Here is a 22490-nt window from a genome sequence, read left to right as displayed (position 1 = left end):
TGGTGGGTTTGAGTGGGAAAAGGTCAAAACAGCTGGAATACACAAGACTTCCGGTTTCACATTTCAAACTAAAAGCTGTGGAAAAAAATACACAAATTCCTTTTGTCATAACATGATCTTATCTGATTTTCCTTGTTATTTAATTGAATTGAAAATGTCTGGAATGTAAGATAATTTGGGGTATTAACATTAAAGCTCCTATTTAATGTTTGGCTGCCACCAAAGGATGGCTAAATTGAAAACTAAATTGTAAAACTTAAAAGTATGAAATGTAGCTTGACATTTCTTTTAGTGTGTCCCTTGAAATAATATGGGTTTTACACCCTCACAGCTCAATTTCTCTATATTGGAAAGTTAAATTATGTTCATGAAAATACCCTTTTCTTATTTTGATTCTGTTATAATTATTTATACTTAAATATTGTTTAGTTAGTTTTAATTTAGTTATTCTGTTTTATTTTATTTTATTCTATTTTTATTGTATATACTGTGCATTTTTATATTTTATATGTTTTACTGTTGTTTTATTGCTTTCATCTATCTATCTATCTATCTATCTATCTATCTATCTATCTATCTATCTGTCTGTCTGTCTGTCTGTCTGTCTGTCTGTCTGTCTATTGTTTTTTCCTTCGATTCTGTAATTAGTTACTGTAAATAGATGTCAACTGTTATTGAGTGTTGTTATTTTTCACTTTTTATTTAAGTTTTCTCTTTTTCTGTTTATTAAAATGATGTAAAAGACATCCTGAATTTGTTTTGCACTTAATGTATAAAAAAGATTATAGTCTCATTCGTAGCGGTGGAAGTATTTTCCTTTTCGTATATATTTTCATAAATTACTTTATTTTGAAGGCCAAATGCCCAATATCCCATATCCGGTTTTTGACAGGGTAATTTGACCAAACAACACGCGATGTCCTCCTTTTGTGTGCTCGGTGATCGTCTGATTATCCTGGCTGGACAATACGTAATAAACATGTGATCAATTCTTTTAATTTTCACATTTGCATGCGGTCGTCACGGAACCTTTGTCACGTCACACTTAGTTATGATGTATGTCATAACGTTATGATGTCATCTGGGTAAATTAGCTACTTGTTGCAATTTAAATAGCCTTTTAAATTCAGCATTGAATGAATTTAATTAGGAATATTTGTTTTCTAAATTTAGATTAGGCCTAATGCTTGCATGTGTGTGTGTGTGTGTTGGAGGAGGCGGGGGGGGGGGGGCAATTATTAAACGAGTATATTACCCTACATTGCATGACATTGTCTTATAGGCTTTTATGATATATATGGAATTATCTTATTGCAGGTGTATATTTTATAATCTCCTAAAAGTTTCATAATATTGGAACTACAACGCCTAAATCTGTAGATTTGTAAACCCCATAGGATTATTTTAGCTGGTATGATTAGAGGAACTCTGCATGTTTGGGTAAACGATGACATCTGGTGGCTATTTGAGGTTTTGATTTGGTAGAAATGTGCCTGATGGGACATGGAGAATATTCAGAGGCACAAATGAGTAACTGCAGTGTTGTCCATATTTTCCTTTGAATCAAACAGTCAATTTCTGTAATTATGAGGGTTTCCTTGTGACAATATGGTGGGAGAACCTTCAGAAACTGTATTTCTGCTTTGATGTATTCCTACAACCAGTATTACTATCACTACATATTACTTCTACAATTATTTCTTTGTCTTGTGGAAAATACAAAAATACTTTGAACCTTTTCCAACTTGCTAAAAGGAAAATCACAAACTTGCACACACCCTGCACATATAGCCTACAGTGTGGTGCACTTCCGTATGAGTGATATCTTTATTTTTAGCACACTTTTGTGTGGCCGTGTGAATATGCATATTCAATTCAAACAGTTTCTCAGAGATGTTTCAGATTTGATGGAAAAAATGAATAAAGGATGAGTCGATAGCAGAAATTGTATTACTTAAACTGCAACTCAAATGAGTGGAACCAGATCATGTTTCTGATTTCAATCAGTGCGTCTGAAAATTGTTCTTTAAAAGCAAAAATCCAAATAGTTCTAAATAGAAAATTGTCTGTGCACTTCATGTAAAATGTGAGCATGAGTTAGCCTTATTGCATCATAAATAATGTAAGACTGACATGTCTTTCGACTTTATTCAATAGAAAATAATGAATAATGAACGAAAGACATCAAAGATGTATTATTGCTCATAGGTAATACCAGTATGGCCCTCAATTGATTATAAGGCAAAATCAGATTAAGAATGGAGACACATCAACCACACACAACATCTACAAAACAGAGGATGTGAGGCAACACTTGAGCTGTTCAGATTGAGTGTGCTTTGGTCAAACAAATCAACTACAGAGGAGAAAAAAAATAAAGACCCTTTTGACTCCCCTCTTGCCTTCTTTGTACCGAGTCTCCTTCACATATCCTGAGTGTGTAGACTGTGTTTTGTGTAAATTAACCAGTTCTCGAGCCATTTGTGATTAATGGGTCCCGGTGTAGTCGGCTAATTTACCCCAAGGGAACTAGTCCAAGTGTTACCCAGATACTAATATTCAAATGTTATTATAATGACTGTATAGCTAACCTTACCCAAGTTTTCCTTATGGGAAACAAGAGTGGGTTAAAATGAAGAGGGATACGATATATCTAATGTTTTATTCCGTAATCTGAGAAACAAACAATCATAACAAAGATCTAATAATGTCGTTTTTAGGGTTGTTACGCATGAAGCTGATGGAAAATCTATTTTTTCCATATCCTCTTTGCCTGTCTGTGACCTCATCGTGGCAAGAGACAATAGTCTAAGAAAAAAACCTGAGAGAAAATATATGCAAAAATGATCCATTTATATGTACTTGATAGGAGCACATGTTTTTGGCTACATAGCCATATAGACCCCCCCCCCCCCCCCTCCCAATATGATACGATGACGTGACCTTGTGAGTGACGTGTGCCCATCACCAGTGGTTTTGACAGCTCCTCCTCTCCTCCTCCTCCCCCCCTCTCCCCCTCCGTTTGTTTCCCCCCTACACAGCCTCTTGTTTCCCACAATGCTCAGCGATCATCACCACCAAGATGGCCGACGCTATGGAGGAATATGAGAAAGAAGCTGGCTGCGTCCCTATTCTCCATCCTGAGGTATGGTCCGCGGACATGACGCCTTCGCGCAGACACATGAACACACTCCAAACGCGTTACACCGGTCTGCGTGCGGGGGGCTGCGTGCTTTAGCCGCGGTTTTTGGGGGGAACTCCGATGCCCCCTGCAAAAGCACCGGTGGGGGGAGGAGGAGGAGGTGGAGGAGGAGGTGGTGGGGAGGCAGCCAGCTAACGATGCTAAAGGTGCTACCGCTAGCCCCCCCCCACCTCCTCCTGCTGCAGTCAGTAACCGCTGGGCAGATGTCGGTGTCAGGCTGATGTGGGTCGTGTTGTCCACCGCGGTGACGCCGTCGCCTCTTCAACGGGACGGAACCGGTTCAGTCTGTGACGGAACCGATGTCGTTCAACGGGACCCTGACGGTCCTGCGACGCTAGCTTCGGAGCTAAAGTGGCAGAGCTGCAGCGCCAGCTGCGGTCATGCAAATAGGCGGCGAGTGTTTGTGGTTTTATTATGTTATTAAGTTGATATTAACAGAAGGAAGCGCAGACACAAATATCCACATGTCGAAAACTGCATTGTTGTTTTTTTGTTGTTGTTTTTTTTTAGAATAAACCCTTGTAGTCTCTCAGCTAGCTAACACAGCAGCATCTCATAGCATTGTTAATGCTTTGTTATTTTGGGTTTAAATGATCTAATGGATTAAGATAAACCACGTGGTTGTTTTGGTTCATAATAAAGGACCATTTCTGTCAAATAACCCCAATAATCATCGAGGAACTATGACAACATGTAAACATTACTCGGCCGAGATAACTTGAAGTTACAAACCGTATTAACCATCAGCCATTTATCTTTGCCATGGTAATCTCAGGAAGTAGCTGTCCTACCACAGTCAGATAAAACCGAGTCTATACTGGTGGTTTTTATGCATTCAATGTGTGCACCTATGAATTTCACCCCTCCACCACCTGGCTACCAGTTCTTATCTTTACCTGATGGATAATCTATCCATGAGGAGGCGATCCATCTCATACATACTATAGTTTGCCTCCACATGACTTACTTGTCTCTTTGCACTCCTGCGTTATTTGCTGGTTTGTAGCCAGCAGGTCAAGCGGGTTAATTTACCTCCAGGCATTGGTCAGTAAATGTGAAACCTGGCAGTGTGCGGTTAAAAGGATTCGTGTCTTTAATGTCCAGTCGGTCCCCAAGATGCAGGAGAGTGTTAATGTACTTAGTGAAAATGGGTTGAAATGCATCCAGTGATTTATAATGTAATCTTGGCAATTATAAGGTGAGAGTTTCTTGAAATTATAGTTGGTATTTTAGCTGGGAAGCCAAAGAGTTATATTGAGGCATTGGACGGAACAGACTTCACATATTATGCCAGTAAAGTGCTTCATTGGTAACGTTGATACATCTTGAGCAGCCAAATTGCATCCATCGTGGTGTTTGGATCCCAAAACAATGAATGAATTAACCACCACGGCTGAATTTATGAAGACACAGTCCGTATAATATCACTGTGTTCTCGTCAGATTTGTTTTGGTTTGCACAAATGAAGGACGACTGCGTAAAGGGAGATGATGATTTGTACATGTTATTGTTATTCCTAAGGCTTTTGGTTCTGACTTGTGATTGAGGCGTGTTTCATTCTGATATCGTGAGAGCCTTTTAGATGCTGCAGTGAAACTTAACACCACTTCAGGTATTAAAGTTATACCCGCGTTGACAGTTGGTCTGATTCGCTCAACATATGTCATCTAACACACCTCCATTGTCCCTGCCGAGATTGCATGCAGTCGGACATGACATGGCTTTGGTGAACCATTGTCTGTGTTTGCAATGGTCATTTGATATCATGATATTATTGACAAATGTAATTTAACCTCTGACTTGACTTGTCTAAAAAAGAATAAAAGAGAGCAGCGAGCGGGCAAGTGAGAGTGATTGTGTAAAGAGAACTAAGAAGTACATGTAGTTGGTATTTATATGATTGTTAGACACGAGTTGAACATTAGTAGCATATGAAGTAGACTACTATCATGTGCACATTTTCCTTATGGAAGCTCTATGGACTAAAAGGTTTATTTCAAAGCAGGATTAACTGTCTTAAGATCCATCACCTCAAATTTCACATGGTGCTCTGAGGACTATAAATTCACATATTTAAATAAATTCTAGACATTAGGTTTTCTTGAAAGGATGAAATGCAAATCTGACTTTTCGTTCAACAATGATTGGTCCAGAACACTGTTTTGTTCCTCTCTCCCTCTTGTGTAATAGATAATATACTTCCTCTTGGTGACACTGGAACAATGAGGCCTTCTATGCCACTATTGGATTACTGTTAGTCTGCGCTGATAAATATCAGGGTTATAATAACAGGGAGGGTTCTCCTCATTAATATAAATGTAATGAGGAGAACCGTCTGGACACAGTTATTTGTTGTTGATTTCTTCCTGTTTGTTTGAGTTGATGTCACTTGACCTGACTGAAGTCAGAGAGGCTTCCAACATTGTATGCAAATACAAGAGTACAGGAAGAGAAAGGTGTGTGACGGTTGTCAGCTTATGTTTGATAGACACAGTGGCACAAGAAGTCAAATGTGCCCAATGCCACTTTGGGGTGGAGCTGAGAAAGTTTTTCAACAATACAGTTCAGACAAGAATATGAATATGCTTTCTGTTTATCCAAAGGTTATTTTTTTTCTCCAGTCTTAAAAAAGATGCCATGAATTTAGAGGCACCACAACTTCCAGCTCCATTAAGTCGTACTCCAGAAATTTGCCGGACAGTAGCAGCTTCATCAGTAATGCTGTTAATTTCCTGCATGCTGCCCATACAGGCTTGGTTTTAAAGTTGCTCCTCTTTGCAGCAGGGGGCTGCTCTGAATCTGGGTCATCCCTCAAACTGTAGTGAAGCTAAATGTAAGAGGCACCTGAATTCGAGCATCAGAAGTTTAGATGCACATTCAGAAAGGCTGTTCACCTTTTTGCTTTTCTTTTGAACCGGTTCGGCATCTCAAATTCAAACGTTTCCTCTTTCGAGGATGAATGAATGTCCTTGTCCTATAATCTTATTGGGAAATGCTCATTTTATGTTCTGTCATAAAATGCACATGAAAACAGAGGAAATGATCGGTCACTTGATTTGATGGTTAACTTGACGAGCTAACTGGAAAACTCACATTCTATTTGCGTGAAGCATTGTGATTATTTCCTGGTATTTCTCCTCTGCTTCTTCCTGATCCACTGATTTAAACTGTCCTTTGAATATTGAATTAGCCCTTTCGAAATGGCTCTAATTTCACATCGAATCAGACTGTTGGTTATGGCTACAGCCAGCGAGCAGAGAACAATAACAGTGCAAATTAGTCTTTGCAACGACAGTGAGAAAAGCATTACTATTTTTGCTGCATGTATTCCAGATTAAAGTCTTAAATTTTGGTGTGAAACTGAGAATTAGTGACTCTTATTGCATTATTACCAGGCCTATATCCTCTGCTACTGTAATCCAATAAACATGCATTTTCTGTGGTCCTGTCAGGCACTTTTAGCCCAAAGCATGTGACCTCCGCCCCATGGGGAGTAGTTGCCATATGTCTCACTGACCATCTCCATTGACGAAAGCCAAGCCTGCTGCCTCAGTGAAAAGATGCGGTTCCAACCTAAAATCGATGGCTCGTGTAAAATGGATAATATGCTTAATTGGTCATTTAATCACAGCTTACTCACCTAATTGTCGTATTCTTCACCAGACAGCTGTTACATAATAAAGAGGCTTAAAAATGCACAGGCAGCAATTGTCGCTGCAGTTATAAATGCCATCGTCGGCTGTTTAGATGGCGAGAGACCGAGAGAGAGACTGCAGTGAGTGGCAAGGGGTCAAAGGTTAGAAGGGCATGGTGATTGGAGGCCGTGCTTTAACATCTGCTGTCTGAGGGTGCAGCGCTGAGCCCTCTTCCTCTTGTCCCTCGACTGAAGCACTTTCCCTGCCAGAGAATTGTGCGCACTTTCCCCCAATTGAATATCCAGATGAAGGAAGAGGCTTTGAGTTTCACATTTTTTCCGGGGCTTTTATTTGTCAGCCGGTGGGAGGAAAAAAAGAAAAGCTCGGTCACAGTCACGATCAGAACGGAGTGAGTAGCTTCATGTTTCTGCAGAGTTTGACACTAAAGGTTTGTACATTGATCTGCTTTAGGGAGGAAGGTTCCCGTCGCCCACCGAACATCTGCTTATAAGAAGCAGGCCTCCGAGCTTGATTTGTGACATCACAAATAGTTTGGAAGCCGATGTTAGTCCAATTTTCAACTTGTGTAAGTGTGATGTGAACACTTGAAACCTGCAGTTCATATACAGAGAAGGGATTTTACAGTTGAGTAAGAGATGCCTCATGTCAAACAATTTCAACTTTACAACTGAACTATATTGGCATATTTATAGATTCTGCAATTTGTTTGTCGCAGGAAAAAGAAGTTTCAAGAAGTTTAACGAGAGGCTATAACTTTTTTTTGTGGAAAAATTCTATCAGACACACGTCTCCTCTGCTTCTTCCTGATCCACTGATTTAAACTGTGCCTTGAATATTGAATTAGCCCCTTCGAAATGGCTCTAATTTCACATCGAATCAGTCATTGTTCCAGGCAGAGTGTTTTTTATATTTCTGGGTGTGTGTCGGGGGGGCTGTCGGTCCTACCTTTACCTCAACCATGGAGGACAGTGGAGTCTTTCTCGCTTTCCTCTCTTGTCTGCACTTCACACAACCTAAGAGAAAGGACGCGAGGAGCTTTTTCACCAACATTAGTAATTGGTAGTAAACTGACCAGGCAGTGGATTAAAAACTGAAACCTGCTTCTTAACACAACCTGCTTTTCCACTGTGTAAAATAATGTCAACTGATGTTAGTTTACCGTATTGCCTAGCAACAAGCCAACCGTTGCTTCTGTCACCTCGCCATCAGGAGTAAACATAATAGCATATGTCATGAGTTGAATTTTCAGTCTAGAAACCTCATGAAAATGTCACCCTTAATGAATTATTTTGTATTGAAGAAACACAGAAGCAGGTTAGAGAAGAAGAGCCGGCCGATGAGGAATCGGGTGCATCGTGAGGTCCTAATTATGAGTTATAGTTTGGATTTTAGGCAGGCATCAGCATTAAAGTTAGTCTAAGGATATTCAGCAAACATGTACCTTTGAAAGTCCACAAACTTGGTCATAAGTTTAATTTGAAAAATGATCTTACATTAGTTGGTTTTACAGGATCCTATTCACTCAGCATTTAAAACCCCAATTAAACCTTATATTTGTATACATATTATTCCTCATGGAAGTATTTTATTACGCATAGATAGCTAACTCAAGCAAAACTGCAGCAGGGCAGGTTGAGGGAGAAGCAGCTGGACCTTCAGGGATTCAGGTGGGATGGGGGGCGGAGGGGGGGGGGGTAATGTCAGCTGTCAATTTATGTAGCTTCAGCTGTTTTACATTTGCTCTGTAAGCAAAACAAAATTAGAAATATTGGCTGTTGTGTGCTAAATGATTTCTACATGCCAGTGTCTGTATTTTCTCTCTGAGCCAAAGATTGCTTTGTAGAAAAAGAAACTCCACTCTGTATCATTTTTTCCAAAAAAACAAAAATAGCAATCTGTGTGTTTTTCCTCGAATCAGCCCCACCAAGAGTTTCCATCTAACTGCGAAACCTGTCTGTTAGTTTTTTTTCCACATTCACCTTCTCCATTCTGTTTCTCCTCCACCGTTCCCTGATGGCGGCTGAGACGCCGACGTCCCCTCTGTGCTCTGCAGGGAAGCCTAAGGTAAACCCTGTGGCGACATGCTGCAGCTCGTAGACGCCGGGGCCCCCGAGCTCTCACCTCGGGCTCCCAGCAGCTCCACACGGGCCTGCCGTCCTCAGACCTCCGGAGGCGGCCTCGGTACTCCTCGCCGTTACACGCAGGCTGCAGCAGCGCATTAAAAAGCCTTCAACGGCTGCTTGAAAATTCAATAAAACACTGGGGATGTTTTTAGGTAGTAATGATATTGAAATACTGCAGAGTCATGTTTACAGTTTTGAATCAAAGTTCAATGCAAAATTTCTAAAGTTTTGGCCACGTCTACATTTCACGGGTTCATTCTGGTCATTACAAATAGAACCACCGGTGTTTCTTTGTAACAATAAATTGGAAGCGACTTAACTCGATTTCACATTTGCATCTCGCATTCGTTCACAAAGTTTGGAGTCAGAACAGCCGAAGGCGTTGTGGTTGCCCTGTGTTTACCAGATGCAGCTCTTGTTTCCGGGTGATGGAGCCTAATTGTGGTTTCCATGGTGTTGCTATAGGGGCTAATTGAATGTGAGTAGCACAGTCACCACATCTGTGTGACAGATCAGATCTTCAGCAGATGCAGGACTCAGCAAGCCTCTCTCCTGCTGCCTTTATTCTCCTGTTTTTAAATGTCATACTTGGATCAGCTTTTCATATGAAGGCTGCCATGTTCTCTCTCTCTCTCTCTCTCTCTCTCTCTCTCTCTCTCTCTCTCTCTGTGTGTGTGTGTGTGTGTGTGTGTGTGTGTGTGTGTGTGTTTGCATATTTACAACCCTGTTTTGGTGCACAGCAGCTAATGATATTTGCAACTAAGTAGTCAAGACCAAACCAGACTTTCCTTTAAGAAGTGGTAGTACAGTGTTTTGAGGTTTTTCCAGGATGCCATGGTACGCTTGTCATGTTTGACCGTGTTAAATTCCCCCGACATACAATAGAAAACTCTGAGATATGAAATTACTTTGATCTCGCACACAGAATTTTCTAATCTCTCCTTCAGATATGAATAGAGTATTTAATTAGCTGATCAATGGAAAATATGTTTTTGTCATTTGTTGTCATGGAAGTCCTTTTTCAAGCTAAAATACCCCCAAAAAAGCTTTTTCCTGCTCCTTCATTGTGAGGACTTTCTGTTTTTCTCTGACTGAAGACTCGGCATCTTTGGGTTTTACACCACTGATTGAACAAACAATAACGTGTCAGTTTAGGCCGGTCATAGACATTTCATAGACATTTCATGGACTAAACAAGCTATGAATTCATTAAGAAAAAATGTGTACGTTTCATGATTAAACTGATAAACTGTTGTAAGTTCCTTATATACCAAATATAAATTAGTCTGTTGTCATTGAATTTGTCATACTGTGTTTCTGTATTGAGAATGCTCAAAATCTCTGGGTGGGAAAAGTTGCACATCAAACAACAGGTCTGCTTATTAGCATTATTGCACTCATTAGATTTTTTTTATTCATACTTTACAATTGAATGTCTGAGAGCTGTCCCCTAAAGGGGGGACACTGCAGATTGCTTGCTTTTCTGCAGATTGTGTGATTGCTGAAAAGCCTAAATGAAAAAAAAAATAAAAGTAAAAAGTTGTGGAAACTTTATGTTCCACTTCAAATGAGAAAACTCCGAGTCGGTCACTGCCCGAGAATTTCCACAAAACACATCAGTGTGATGATGCGATCGAAGATTTTATCCATTTCGCCCACCACTTTTCTGTATTACGAATATATGCTGCACCCCCTGTGATCCCAGCACTCCCTACAGCGTACCGACCACCTCGTAAAGCAGCACAACTTATCTGTACCTCTGTTTCCGTCTGGTTCCTTTCAGGAAATCAAACCCCAGAGTCATTACAACCACGGCTACAGCGAGACCGTCAGCCGTAAAAACCATGTGGACGACTACAGCACCTGGGACATCGTCAAAGCCACACAGTGAGTGGATATATTGTGTGTGTGTGTGTGTGTGTGTGTGACTGTTTTGACTTACAAAGATGACATTGCAGCATGTTTACTTGTTTACTGCTGTGTTTTTTTGCGTTATCAAGATGCCACAGGTTTTTAAATCCGGAACGGACACCGCCATGTTTTCAACTGTGGTTTACCAAGTTAACGAATGCTGAAAGAAATCATTCGCAAGGTCAGGAAATGTTGAGAGAATTTATTGTCGGGAAGAGAAGGAGATTGGAAACGTCTCCCTGATGAGATAATGAAGGTTTTGTCTGAGCCGTTGTTGCATTTGACAACAGATTTATATTGTTTTGATTTGAGGTCGGGAACGTCCGCCCGCCGAGTGCTGTCCCAGCGCGGGCGTCTCGTTCGGGTCGCGGGTATCTGCGTCTGCACGTCTTGGTTTTACGTATTCAAGCGTGCGTTTGTTGACGTGTGCGTGTACGTGAGGAGACTTTAACGCCTCCCCGCTCCTCTTCCTCAGGTACGGCATCTTCGAGCGCTGCAGGGAGCTGGTGGAGGCGGGCTTCGACGTCCGGCAGCCAGACAAAGAAAACGTAACGCTCCTCCACTGGGCCGCCATCAACAACAGGATAGACCTGGTCAAGTGAGTCCGCTCAGATCATCTCTGTAGGAAGATGAGGATCGAGGTTAGCTTAGCTTCCCCCAAATAACTAATACATAGACAAAAATACACTTTTTATTTTTTTTTATTTTATCTTCTTACACGGGGTTTGTATTCAATCCCTCCAAGAGTTTTTTTTGGGGGGGGATTGATGCAATTATAAAAAAAAGAAAAAAAAGATTAAAAAAAAAGCTTGATTTTGCTGCGTTTATTTCTCAGTGTAACACAATGTAACTTGCGGAGTTATTTGAAAATCGTGTCCCATCCCTACTATACAGCTATTGTAAAGTATTTACATTAATATGTTCATGAAACCAGCCGATCGTTGAATTTGCTCCGACCTCACTTCAGCACCGTTTGACGTGAATGCAGTAACAGACTCCTGGACTTTACTTTTTGAGTATGCAGTCACTGTTGCTGATCAATTTAACTGTGAATTTATTTCACCTCGGCTGCGGCAGACTCCCATATATGAAGAGATTCATAGCCTATCACACTGCAGTTGACCTCCTTTCATGAACATACGGAGCGATCTGCCTGCTGCTTCATGAGTCCTCCTCTGTAGCCGCGCCGGCACAGCGGTGACTCAAACCCGGCGCACTTCCCCTCACAGATAAGGCACTGGATGCTTGAGTCGCCGTGGTTACCCTTCAGCTGTGAAGGTGGAACTTATTCAGTCTCAGAGTCTGAACATGGTGATGACAGACTTCAGAAAAAAGGTTTGCGATAAAAATCGACAACTTCTCGCACTGTAATCAGATGAAATGTCTCGTTCGCGGTAAGAACGGCGTGAAATACCTGAAAGTGTCGACAGCAGACGTTCTGTCACCACTCTGGATTCTAATGCGAGAATTTAATGGAGATTAATAGAAATGAAATGAACTTAACTTTTGTACTTTGGAATATCTGATATCGACCTGGGTGTAAGTTTTTTTTTTTTTTAACTTTGGTAGAGACATTTGTTTGACAAATGTTTTGCGCACGCTCTTAAACTCTTTGAATTTATCATTCAAATGCACACACATGCACACATCTGCACACACATATACACACAAGAATAGACTGACTACAAAATGTATACTCAATATGTATTTGCTCTTATAATTACTGAAAACGTTTGTAACTTGAATTCGCATTGATTGAATTTTCTTTAAATCAATATAAATTTGAGACTAAAATCTTTTACAAAACAGATTTTCTCTGTAAATGTTACACATAAATAGCCTTTGGGTAATGAGCTACTCGGTTTAGACCACCTGTCTGCTGCAAACCAGCTTCACACCTGACAGTGTTACAGAGTTTCTATAGAAACTGTCCTCTTTCCATCTGTCGGTGACACAACTCGCACGTTTCCTGAACGAATATACTTGCGCCACAAAAATGAGTAACATAATCACGATTTTGCTGTGAGCTTTTGTAAAGCTCTTAAAAACCTTCATTTATATTATGGTTTTTCCCCGTTTATTACTTCACTGTGACACCGGAGCTCACACGAGAGTCTGTGGAGCTCGAGCCACACATTAAATGTTTTACAGCGGGTAAAATAAGTATTGAACACGTCACCATTTTTCTCAGTGAATGTATTTCCAAAGGTGCTATTGGCAGGACGTTTTCAAGTAATCCATACATACAAAGAAACCAAAACAAATAAGTTCAGAAATTAAGTTATTTGTAATAATGTGAAATGACACAGGGAAAAAGTATTGAACACGCTTACTGATATTTCTTTAATACTTTGTACAAAAGCCTTTGTTGGTAACGACAGCTTCAAAACTCGTCGTATTCATTGCTCAGGTGTGATGTTGGCTGATTCTTCCACACAAACAGTCTTCAAATCTTGAAGGTTCAGTGGGCCTCTTCTATGAACTCTGATCTCCAGTTCTTTCCATAGATTTTCAATTGGATTGAAGTCAGGTGATCGGCTCGGCCGTTCTAGCGGCTTTATTTTCTTTCTCTGAAATCAATTGAGTTTCCTTGGCTTTGTGTTTGGGATCATTGTCCTGCTGAAATGTCCCCCCTCGTTTCTTCTTCATCATTCTGGTAGATGGCAGCAGATTTTGATCAAGAATGTCTCGGTACATGTTTCAATTCATCCTTCCTTCAATTCTGTGAAGTTTTCCAGTAGCGTATGCTGAAAGCAGCTCACACCATGATGTTCCCACCTCCAAACTTCACTGTTGGTCTGGTGTTTTTAGGGTGATGTCCAGTGCCGTTTGTCCTCCAAACATGGTGTATTATGGCATCCAAAGAGTTCAATTTTGCTCTCATCTGACCAGACTATATTCTCCCAGTATTTCACAGGCGTGTCCAAATGTTGTGCAGCAAACTTTAAACGAGCTTCAACATGCTTTGTCTTCAGCGATGGAGTCTTGCGTGGTGAACGTGCAGACAGGACGTGGAGGTTCAGTGCATTACTTATTGTTTTCTTTGAAACAATTGTACCTGCTAATTCCAGGTCTTTCTGAACAAGTGGTCCTTGGTTCTTGGACAACTCTTCTGATAATTCTTTTCACTCATCTGTCAGAAATCTTGCGAGGAGCACCTGGTCGTGGCCAGTTTATGGTGAAATGATGTTCTTTCCACTTCTGGATTACGGCCCCAACAGGGCTCACTGGAACATTCAGAAGTTTAGAAATGCGTCTGTAACCAACGCCATCAGTTTGTTTTGCAACAATAAGGTTGTGAAGGTCTTGAGAGAGCTCTTTGTTTTCACCCATCATGAGATGTTTCTTGTGTGACATCTTGGTAATGAGACACATTTTTACTGGCCATCAGTTGGGACTGAACCAGCTGATATTCATTTGCACTGACAAGAGGCCGGATTGTTTTCTATTTACTGATAGATTTCAGCTGTTGTCTTGGCGTTCGATATCTTTTTGCACCTCCCTTTCTTCATATGTTCAATACTTTTTCCCTGTGTCATTTCACATTATTACACATAAGTTAATTTCTGAATTCATTTGTTTTGGTTTCTTTGTATGTATGGATTACTTGGGTTGTTACCAACATCTGGTGAAAATTCCATGTCAATAGCACCTTTGGAAATATATTTACTGAGAAAAATGGTGACGTGTTCAATACTTATTTTAGCCGCTGTATAGTTTAGCGCGACAGCAGTTTGTGTGTCTGGTGATTTGTAACGGTTGTTCTGCTTCATTTCCTTCTCAGAAGAACGGCTAAACTCTCTGTCAGTTGTTGTTCGTACGAGCCCACCCCTCGATCACACTAACAGAAAGAGGTCGGACTCACGGGGAGACAAAGTGTTCACATGATGATTGTATGTGCAGGTTCTACATATCAAAGGGAGCCATAGTCGACCAGCTGGGAGGAGACCTCAACTCCACACCTCTGCACTGGGCCACCAGGTAACAAAAACAAACAAACAAACAAACACACACACACACACACACACACACACACACACACACACACACACACACACACACACACACACACAGACACACACACAGACCTTTTCTGACCTTAGGTCTCCCAAGAGCTCATTTATTTCTCTTCAGACTCAAATATAATATATTCATTCATCCCATTTACTTTTAAAGTCCACTTTATTACAGTGTATAAGTAATTGAATCTAAAGCTATATCTCGAATTGCATACTTCCCCCCCAGTGCAGTCAGGTCTAGTGCTCCTACATGCGAGGACTCTGACTTGTGTAGTGTTTGGAGGTCGACAGGGTTGCGTTGTCTCAAACACCTGCCAACATAAAACAGAAATCAACGTGTTTTCGTGCCCTCTGTTTCACACGCGCGACAATCAATACCGATGGTTTCTATCTCACAGCAGTGTGGTGGTACTCGGTGCACGATAAACACTTTTGTGTTGTGAGGTGTTCCACGACAGCTGCAGCTTTCATCCAACGCTGCCATTTAAAAACTCTTCAGGTCGTTGGTCCCTTTCTACGACGCAGCGATAAAGGTGACCACTGAAGATGAGAAGACTTTAATGTTTCATGTGGACTGTTTTTAGTACAACGCATGTTTTCATACTTGTCCATGTGAACTCACTTATTCTTTCAATATAAAATCCGTGTTGGTGCGTAAGTACGTGATTTGGAATGTAGAATAAGAGGCAGGCTTTGTTTCGGGGTTTTTTTTAACTTTTTTTTTTTTTGAAGATTTTAGTAAATTTTAGAACAATTGTTTTTATATTTCTCAGCATTGCAGTGTCTTTTGTAACAAAGTCGAGGATTGCTTTAAGAGATCAGAGCAGCTTCCAGAGTGTCTCTTTGCAGTGACCCATCACTATAAAGTGGTGGAAAGGGTCAGTTTACATGAGGTCCAGCCCCCCCACGTTTTACCCACCCGGACGGGTCGTGAATCCATCTCCTCCTGAATTATTGATGGGTTTGACAACAAGCATCATCGCTGCTCCGCAGACACTCAGGAGTCCTGTGTCGCCCTCCACTTCAACCCCAAACACCCCCCCCTTCCTCCTCCATTTGCCAATGACCTTTAAAAGGCCTCTGGCCTTCTGTGTGTGGAGGAACTCAGCCAGTCACACACATGCCGCAGAAAAGTGTTTTGTTTACTCTCAGCAAATAGCTGTCATGTTTTGTGCAGTCAAAGTGACAACACACAGTTTAGCTGACTCGGGGAATAAAATAAAACTAAAATCTTCATTGGCTTTTGGGGGGAAGTTTACTTTGTAGAGTTAATCAAAAACAAAAACACAGTTAAAAAATCCAATATAGTGTCTGCAATAAAAGCATGAAGACAGTCGCCTCGCTTCACCATGGGGACACAATTATAAGAAGAGACAGGGAGTCCGTCTGTCAGGGATACATCACTTCATGTGCATTTAATAGCAGTGTGAGACTCTGATCCTTGGACTGCTGAGTTTAGCTCGGTCACCCACTCAGCATCTCAGTGGGCGATCAAGTGTTTTTATCCAAACCTCTAAAACACTGGAGGTGTTTTCTCCTCCGTGCTGCTGGCGGTTTTCATTCGTCAGTTGCGGAATAAGATGTCAAGATAAGTTTGTGTTGTGTGTTTACCTTCTCTTAGACAAGGCCATCTATCCATGGTGGTGCAGCTCATGAAATATGGCGCCGACCCGTCTTTGATCGATGGCGAGGGCTGCAGCTGCGGGCATCTGGCCGCCCAGTTCGGCCACACCTCCATCGTAGCCTACCTTATCGCCAAAGGACAGGTAGGAAGAGGAGAGAACATAACTCTGAAAGGCAACGCTTTTCCCTCCTCTGCTTTATGATCTCTTGTTCCCGTGTGTGTCTGTTATTGTTTTTTTTATTTTGAAGCAGATAGTCTGTGTTTTGGTTCCGGTGCTCTCCATCAGGGGGAGCCCTGTTGCTTCTCCTCCCTCCTGTCAGCTCTCCACCGCTTCCTCAGCTCCTGCACTTGTGTTAATGTGTCGTTCCTCTGTAACAGGATGTGGACATGATGGATCAGAACGGCATGACTCCTCTGATGTGGGCAGCTTACAGGACACACAGGTGTGTGTGTGTGTGTGTGTGTGTGTGTGTGTGTGTGTGTGTGTGTGTGTGTGTGTGTGTGTGTGTGTGTGTACACGTACAGTAGATATGTAGCAGTTTACATGTACCCGACAGTAACTGTACTGTGGCAAGACAAAGCAAGCAAACCCTTTGGAATTACATGCGTCTGTATGTCAATTTGTCTTTATCCAAGTTACAATTATGTACAAACACAAACTATATTATTTTCTAACACACAAATTATTAGTTTAAATTGAGTTTTTCAAGGTATCTTACCTGATCCTCTGCATTGGTTCAGTCAAAGCCTAGAACTTAAACTAAAAGAGATGTCGTGGAATTATCTAAGAAATACTGATCAGAAACACTTGTTATTGCTGCCGAAGGAGCTTTAATCAGGTAATACATCCAAGTAGAATAAAGATGTTAAAGATTATAATTTTTGTGTGTTATTAGCCTGAACACAGTGTTTGTTTGTTGTTGTAAACTTGGGACCGAAAAGAAGATCAGATCAGATTTTACAACCAATAAATGCAGAAAATTAGGTGATTACTTTTTCTGCCACTGTAGCTATGACATAATTAAAGTGGGAGTAAATGTAAACCTTAAATGAAGAAGCTGATGCCCGTGGAACATGTGCAGCCTCGTGTTTCTGCTGACAGCAGCCACACACATTAACGTCTTCATGTTTAAATGAGCAGCCATTCATCAGACAAACTGCTGACTCGGGTAAACATGTCACCACTCAGATTCATATGAATATTCCCTGATAAGCAGTTTTTCTGAGGGATCATTTCTGTTTATGACTTAGTAATTGAACTCATTAATCCCCGAAGGGATAGACGTTATTAGTAGGGAAACATAAAGATGTAGCACGGTAATGGGAGTGATGATCAAGGATTATGTCACGATAAAGTTTTGCGTGCCATGCTTTGCGACAAGCCTGTTTATAAGACGGGATTCACTGTAGTGTGACTCAGCTGAACTTTCATTTCTCTTCTCTGTGTGGACAGCGTGGATCCCACCCGCCTGCTACTGACCTTCAACGTCTCGGTCAACCTGGGCGACAAATATCACAAGAACACAGCGCTGCACTGGGCCGTGCTGGCCGGCAACACCACCGTCATCAGCCTGCTGCTGGACGCCAACGCCAACGTCGACGCGCAGAACATCAAGGTAACGTCCTCGTCGTGGTTTAACGTGCCGTCCTCGGGAACCGGCACGTCCTGCTCATTTCTTGGTAAAAGTGAACACCGCTGGAAACAAATGAGACCGTTGCACTGAATGTCCTCAGTAATGTGTGAAAGCAGAGTGATTGAAAACTTTCTTCATCATCGGAAACTAAATGTTCAAGATGGGTTGTTTTTTTTGTGACGTCAGATGTGTGCAATGGGATGTCTTTTTTTTTATTGTGTCATTTTTCAGGGAGAAACACCGCTGGACCTCGCCAAGCAAAGGAAGAATGTTTGGATGATCAATCACTTACAGGAAGCACGGCAGGCTAAAGGCTACGACAGCCCGTCCTACCTGAAAAGACTGAAGATGGACAAGGTACAAACACATACACGGTTGATCTAGACAAACACCAGGAAGAAAGGCAGAGGCTTTGTGGATAAATTAAACTGATACTGCACTCAAAAACACACATTCATCAAGCAGACGGGACGCTGCAGACTTTTCAGTCCCTTTCAACGGTCTGAAGTTTGCTGCAAGGACACGTCGGCGTCTCCTCTTTTCAGACATGTTCAGGCCGAACTTGTTTCTGCACCGATGTGCCGTCACAGCATGTCTGAGGTAGTGATTACTTTCAGTCTAGTCAGTGTGACGGGAAGACGAGTTTTCAGAAAGGACCTCCTGCTTTTCACAAGACAGCTGCCGGAAAACAGAACAGAGCCGGGAGCTTACCTCTGTGTTTTTCTTTCCAGTCGACTGTGTTTACTCTGAGCAGGGAACTCACCTAATCCTCATAATGAACATTTTCTGCTCGTACTTTGATTGAACATGAATAGTGGGATGTGGGATGTTCAGATATTCACTTGGTTTCCTGTCAGAGTGGGTGATACAGGAAAGACACACCTTCATCAGTGGTTGGACATTTTCACACTCTGATAGATGATGTCCACTTTTTTATGTTTCTGTTTCTATCTCTGAATGTTTCTACACTGATTTAGTAATTTACAATTTGTATTAACTGTGCTACTTCTAACTCTGTTTTAATCCTCCTTAAATGTCTTGTCATCTCTCCACTCGTCTGCTGGGACATTATTAGTTAATTAAGGTAAATTAGATATAAACTATTTATCAAATATCTACCAAAATGCCTATTCTTTGCATAGAAGGTAAAACAGTGTGTCGCTATGTTTCTAGATTTGGCGAGTAGATTGTCGACTTTAGTTTGCATCAATGAGGGTGTGAGGTTTGCCCTCAGTAGTCCAGATCCCTGGTGTCAGGTCCAGCGTAGTGAGCAGAGCTTCACAGGCTGTTCATCCAATACATTCAACCTGCTTCATCCGCTGCTTACATTCCTCTTCATGCCTCCAGAGCTAATGACAGGTTCAGACTACACAATATTTGGGTCTCATTAAAGTGTCACTCTGTCAGATTAGGTGATTATAGAGTTGCAAAGAGACCTGACAGAATCCACCTTAGTTTTCCGACCAGTTGTCGTTTGCCATCTTTCTCCAGCTGCGTGATGTCATGAGGGAGTTTCCATTGACGCAAACAAGAATATAAACAAACAGTGGAGTTCGAAGTTACGTGTATGATTCTGAAAAGTTTTAAAAAGTCAGAAAAAAAGCCTTTGAACAGGCAGAGTAACTTTTTTTCCATTAGTTTATCTTTCCCTTCACAAGTTTACAGTTATGTGTGGAAGAGCGATCAGTGCTCCTATTGGTCAACGCCACAGCGATATTATTGAAGTTGTCAAACAAGGGGGGCGGGGGCGGGAGAGGGGGCGGACAGGCTTGCGAGGCATCCAGAATAGATACATCACACTGGATAAAACATTCATTCATTTAGACAGTTTCAGTCTAAACAGCCGATGTGTTTTGGATCAGTCTCATCAGTCATGTAGTCTGAACTCGCCATTCCAAGATAATTCAACTTACTCATGGCCATAAAAGCCATCATGCTTGGTTAAATCTCATACAGAGGCACATAAACCTAAATAAAACATGAATGAGTCCCGCCTGCTGTTTATTGTGGAGTATAAACTATAGTTCAAATCACATGTTATTTAACCCTGTAATTCTGTCATTTAGAACATACTACTGTTGGTGGGACAGCTTTGAACTAAAACTACTGAGAATGTACCTCATAGATCCTTAAAGTTCAGGTCAACATTCCCCTGATTATATATATATTAAGTATTAAAAACAGATTTTCAAACAAAATGCAAACAGTTTGACTGACCTGCCTTCTCCCCCGTTACTTTCTCCTGCTTTTCTGTCCATCAATTCCTCTTCTTTTTCACCACTTATCTCCTCTCTCTCCTCCTCCTCCTCCTCCTGCTCCTCCTCCTCTTCCTCCCGCAGGAGTTCAGGCAGAAGGTGATGCTGGGAACGCCTTTCGTGGTCATCTGGCTGGTCGGTTTCATCGCTGACCTGGACATCGACTCCTGGCTGATGAAGGGCATCATGTACGCCGGCGTCTGGGTTGCTGTGCAGTTCCTCTCCAAGTACGTCTCCATCACACAACTACACACAGAGTCATATCCAGATTACCAGCGAGTGCTGAGTGAACCATGTTTCTCTTCCCCCACGGCTTAGGGAATTTCAGGGAATATCAGGGAATTTTCAAAACTCTTTTCCAGACAGGGAATTTTGTAATTTTTTCGGTCAAGTTGTGGAATATCAGGGAATTTTGTTTGTTTGCCATTTCTCAAAATGTAATATTGTCCATCTATGTGGCTATAACGTTAGTTAGCTCGTTATTGTCAGTGTGTATGTTTGTTAATATTAGTGGTCACTGACCATAAAGTTGAAAATGTAGCTTATTAGGTTGCGAGATCATGACTGTCACTGTTAGATAAATCCTTTCCAGTATTTGGACATGTATTCAGTTTCTTTATATATCGGTGAAACAGAGGGGCATGTGCCACCCGTTTCTAACAGAAATGTCGCAGTGTTTTGTCACGACAGCCTTTTTTTCTGTTCATTATAGGTCAGGGAATCTGATATTTGACTTAGTGGGAACCCTAGCTACATCCAAACTTTGAGTTTATTTATAGTCTTCTACTGGCAATGTATTGGCTAAATAGTGAAGTTCTTTGGGTCATAGGCCGGTTTTGTCTGTTGAAGCTTCATTTAATGGTTAAACTGGATTTTCTTTCACTTCAGATTGAGATAAAAAGCAATTAGAAAGAAGTTAAACTGAGATGTCAAAGTCAGATTTCGATGTCTAGACACCACATACACACACACACACATACATACACACACATGCACATAAATTAAAAGGATTTTCTGGACCGTTTTTCTGAACAAACATCTGAATGTGTTTCACCAACAAATCGGTTGTACAAAAGTAATTTCCAGCATTCCTCATCAAGCAGTGACAAACAGTCATTCTCTTCCTCTGTCATCCTCAAACACACACACACACACACACACACACACACACACACACACACACACACACACACACACACACACACACACACACACACACACACACACACACACACACACACACACACACACACACACACACACACACTCTGTATTGCTTGCTTAGGCCCCATTAGCTCTGCCATCTGGTCCTGTTGCTGGAGTTTGTTGTGCCTCTCACTACTGTTAGCTGTCCGACTACAATAACACTCATCAGTAACTGCGTTAGCTTCATATTTCCGGACATTCTTGGAATACTTACTTGGTGAAAAAAAAACAATTGTGAGAGTGAGCACTGTTGAGTGCAGCTGCTGTGTGTCATCAGGTAACGGTTTGGTTTATTTGTGCTGCTGTTTGACTGCAGGGGTCAGATCAAAGCCTCAGGCTTGCATTAGTCAATATGTGCTCCGTCAGCAGGTTCACATCTGCAGGAAGAATGCTTTGATGTATGTAGTGGACACAGAAGTCATGAGTTGAGCAGCGTTTGTAGTAGGAATGATACACGATAAAGGAAAATGCTTATTACAGTTCCAAAACTAAGACGTTGTAATTAGCTTTCATGATCCTGAACAGCAGCAGTGAGATGGTTAATGCCTCCTAGAAAGTATGACAGTGGGTCAGTGGGATGCAGATTGTCTTAAATGTGCAGCTGTGGTTGGTGGCTGTGGCTCCTGTTCATAGTGCCCTTAGGCAAGACACTGAACCTGAAGCTACCTCCGATTAAAGGCGAGTGCCTTGGTTGCTGTGTGTGTGTGTGTGTGTGTGTGTGTGTGTGTGTGTGTGTGTGTGTGTGTGTGTGTGTGTGTGTGTGTGTGTGTGTGTGTGTGTGTGTGTGTGTGTGTGATAAATAACATGATATATCTGGGTATTTTTGTATTCTTGACAATATGACAAAAAAATTTAAACAT

The 22490-nt window shown here is 41.4% G+C and overlaps 1 protein-coding gene across 1 annotated transcript in view; it reads left to right on the top strand.

Moving 5' to 3' along the window:
* Window positions 1–3047: 3047 nt before the first annotated feature.
* zdhhc17 (zinc finger DHHC-type palmitoyltransferase 17) overlaps window positions 3048–22490 on the top strand; it is a 33758-nt gene continuing 14315 nt past the window's right edge. Inside the window, exons 1-9 of the mRNA XM_069713160.1 lie at window positions 3048–3145; window positions 10765–10868; window positions 11368–11490; window positions 14796–14873; window positions 16533–16677; window positions 16914–16978; window positions 17989–18151; window positions 18401–18526; window positions 20509–20651. Coding sequence (XP_069569261.1) covers window positions 3083–3145; window positions 10765–10868; window positions 11368–11490; window positions 14796–14873; window positions 16533–16677; window positions 16914–16978; window positions 17989–18151; window positions 18401–18526; window positions 20509–20651 — 1010 coding nt within the window. The 5' untranslated portion in view covers window positions 3048–3082. The remainder of the gene's footprint in view (window positions 3146–10764; window positions 10869–11367; window positions 11491–14795; window positions 14874–16532; window positions 16678–16913; window positions 16979–17988; window positions 18152–18400; window positions 18527–20508; window positions 20652–22490) is intronic.

The sequence above is a fragment of the Brachyistius frenatus genome, unplaced genomic scaffold (assembly GCF_029030835.1).
Source record: "Brachyistius frenatus isolate BFR_SWC_R1_liver_20210118 unplaced genomic scaffold, ASM2903083v1 Contig_116, whole genome shotgun sequence".
Taxonomy (NCBI): Eukaryota; Metazoa; Chordata; class Actinopteri; family Embiotocidae; genus Brachyistius; species Brachyistius frenatus.
The sequence above is the reverse complement of the archived record's forward strand: the minus strand, read 5'-3'. Positions and strand labels throughout refer to the sequence as shown.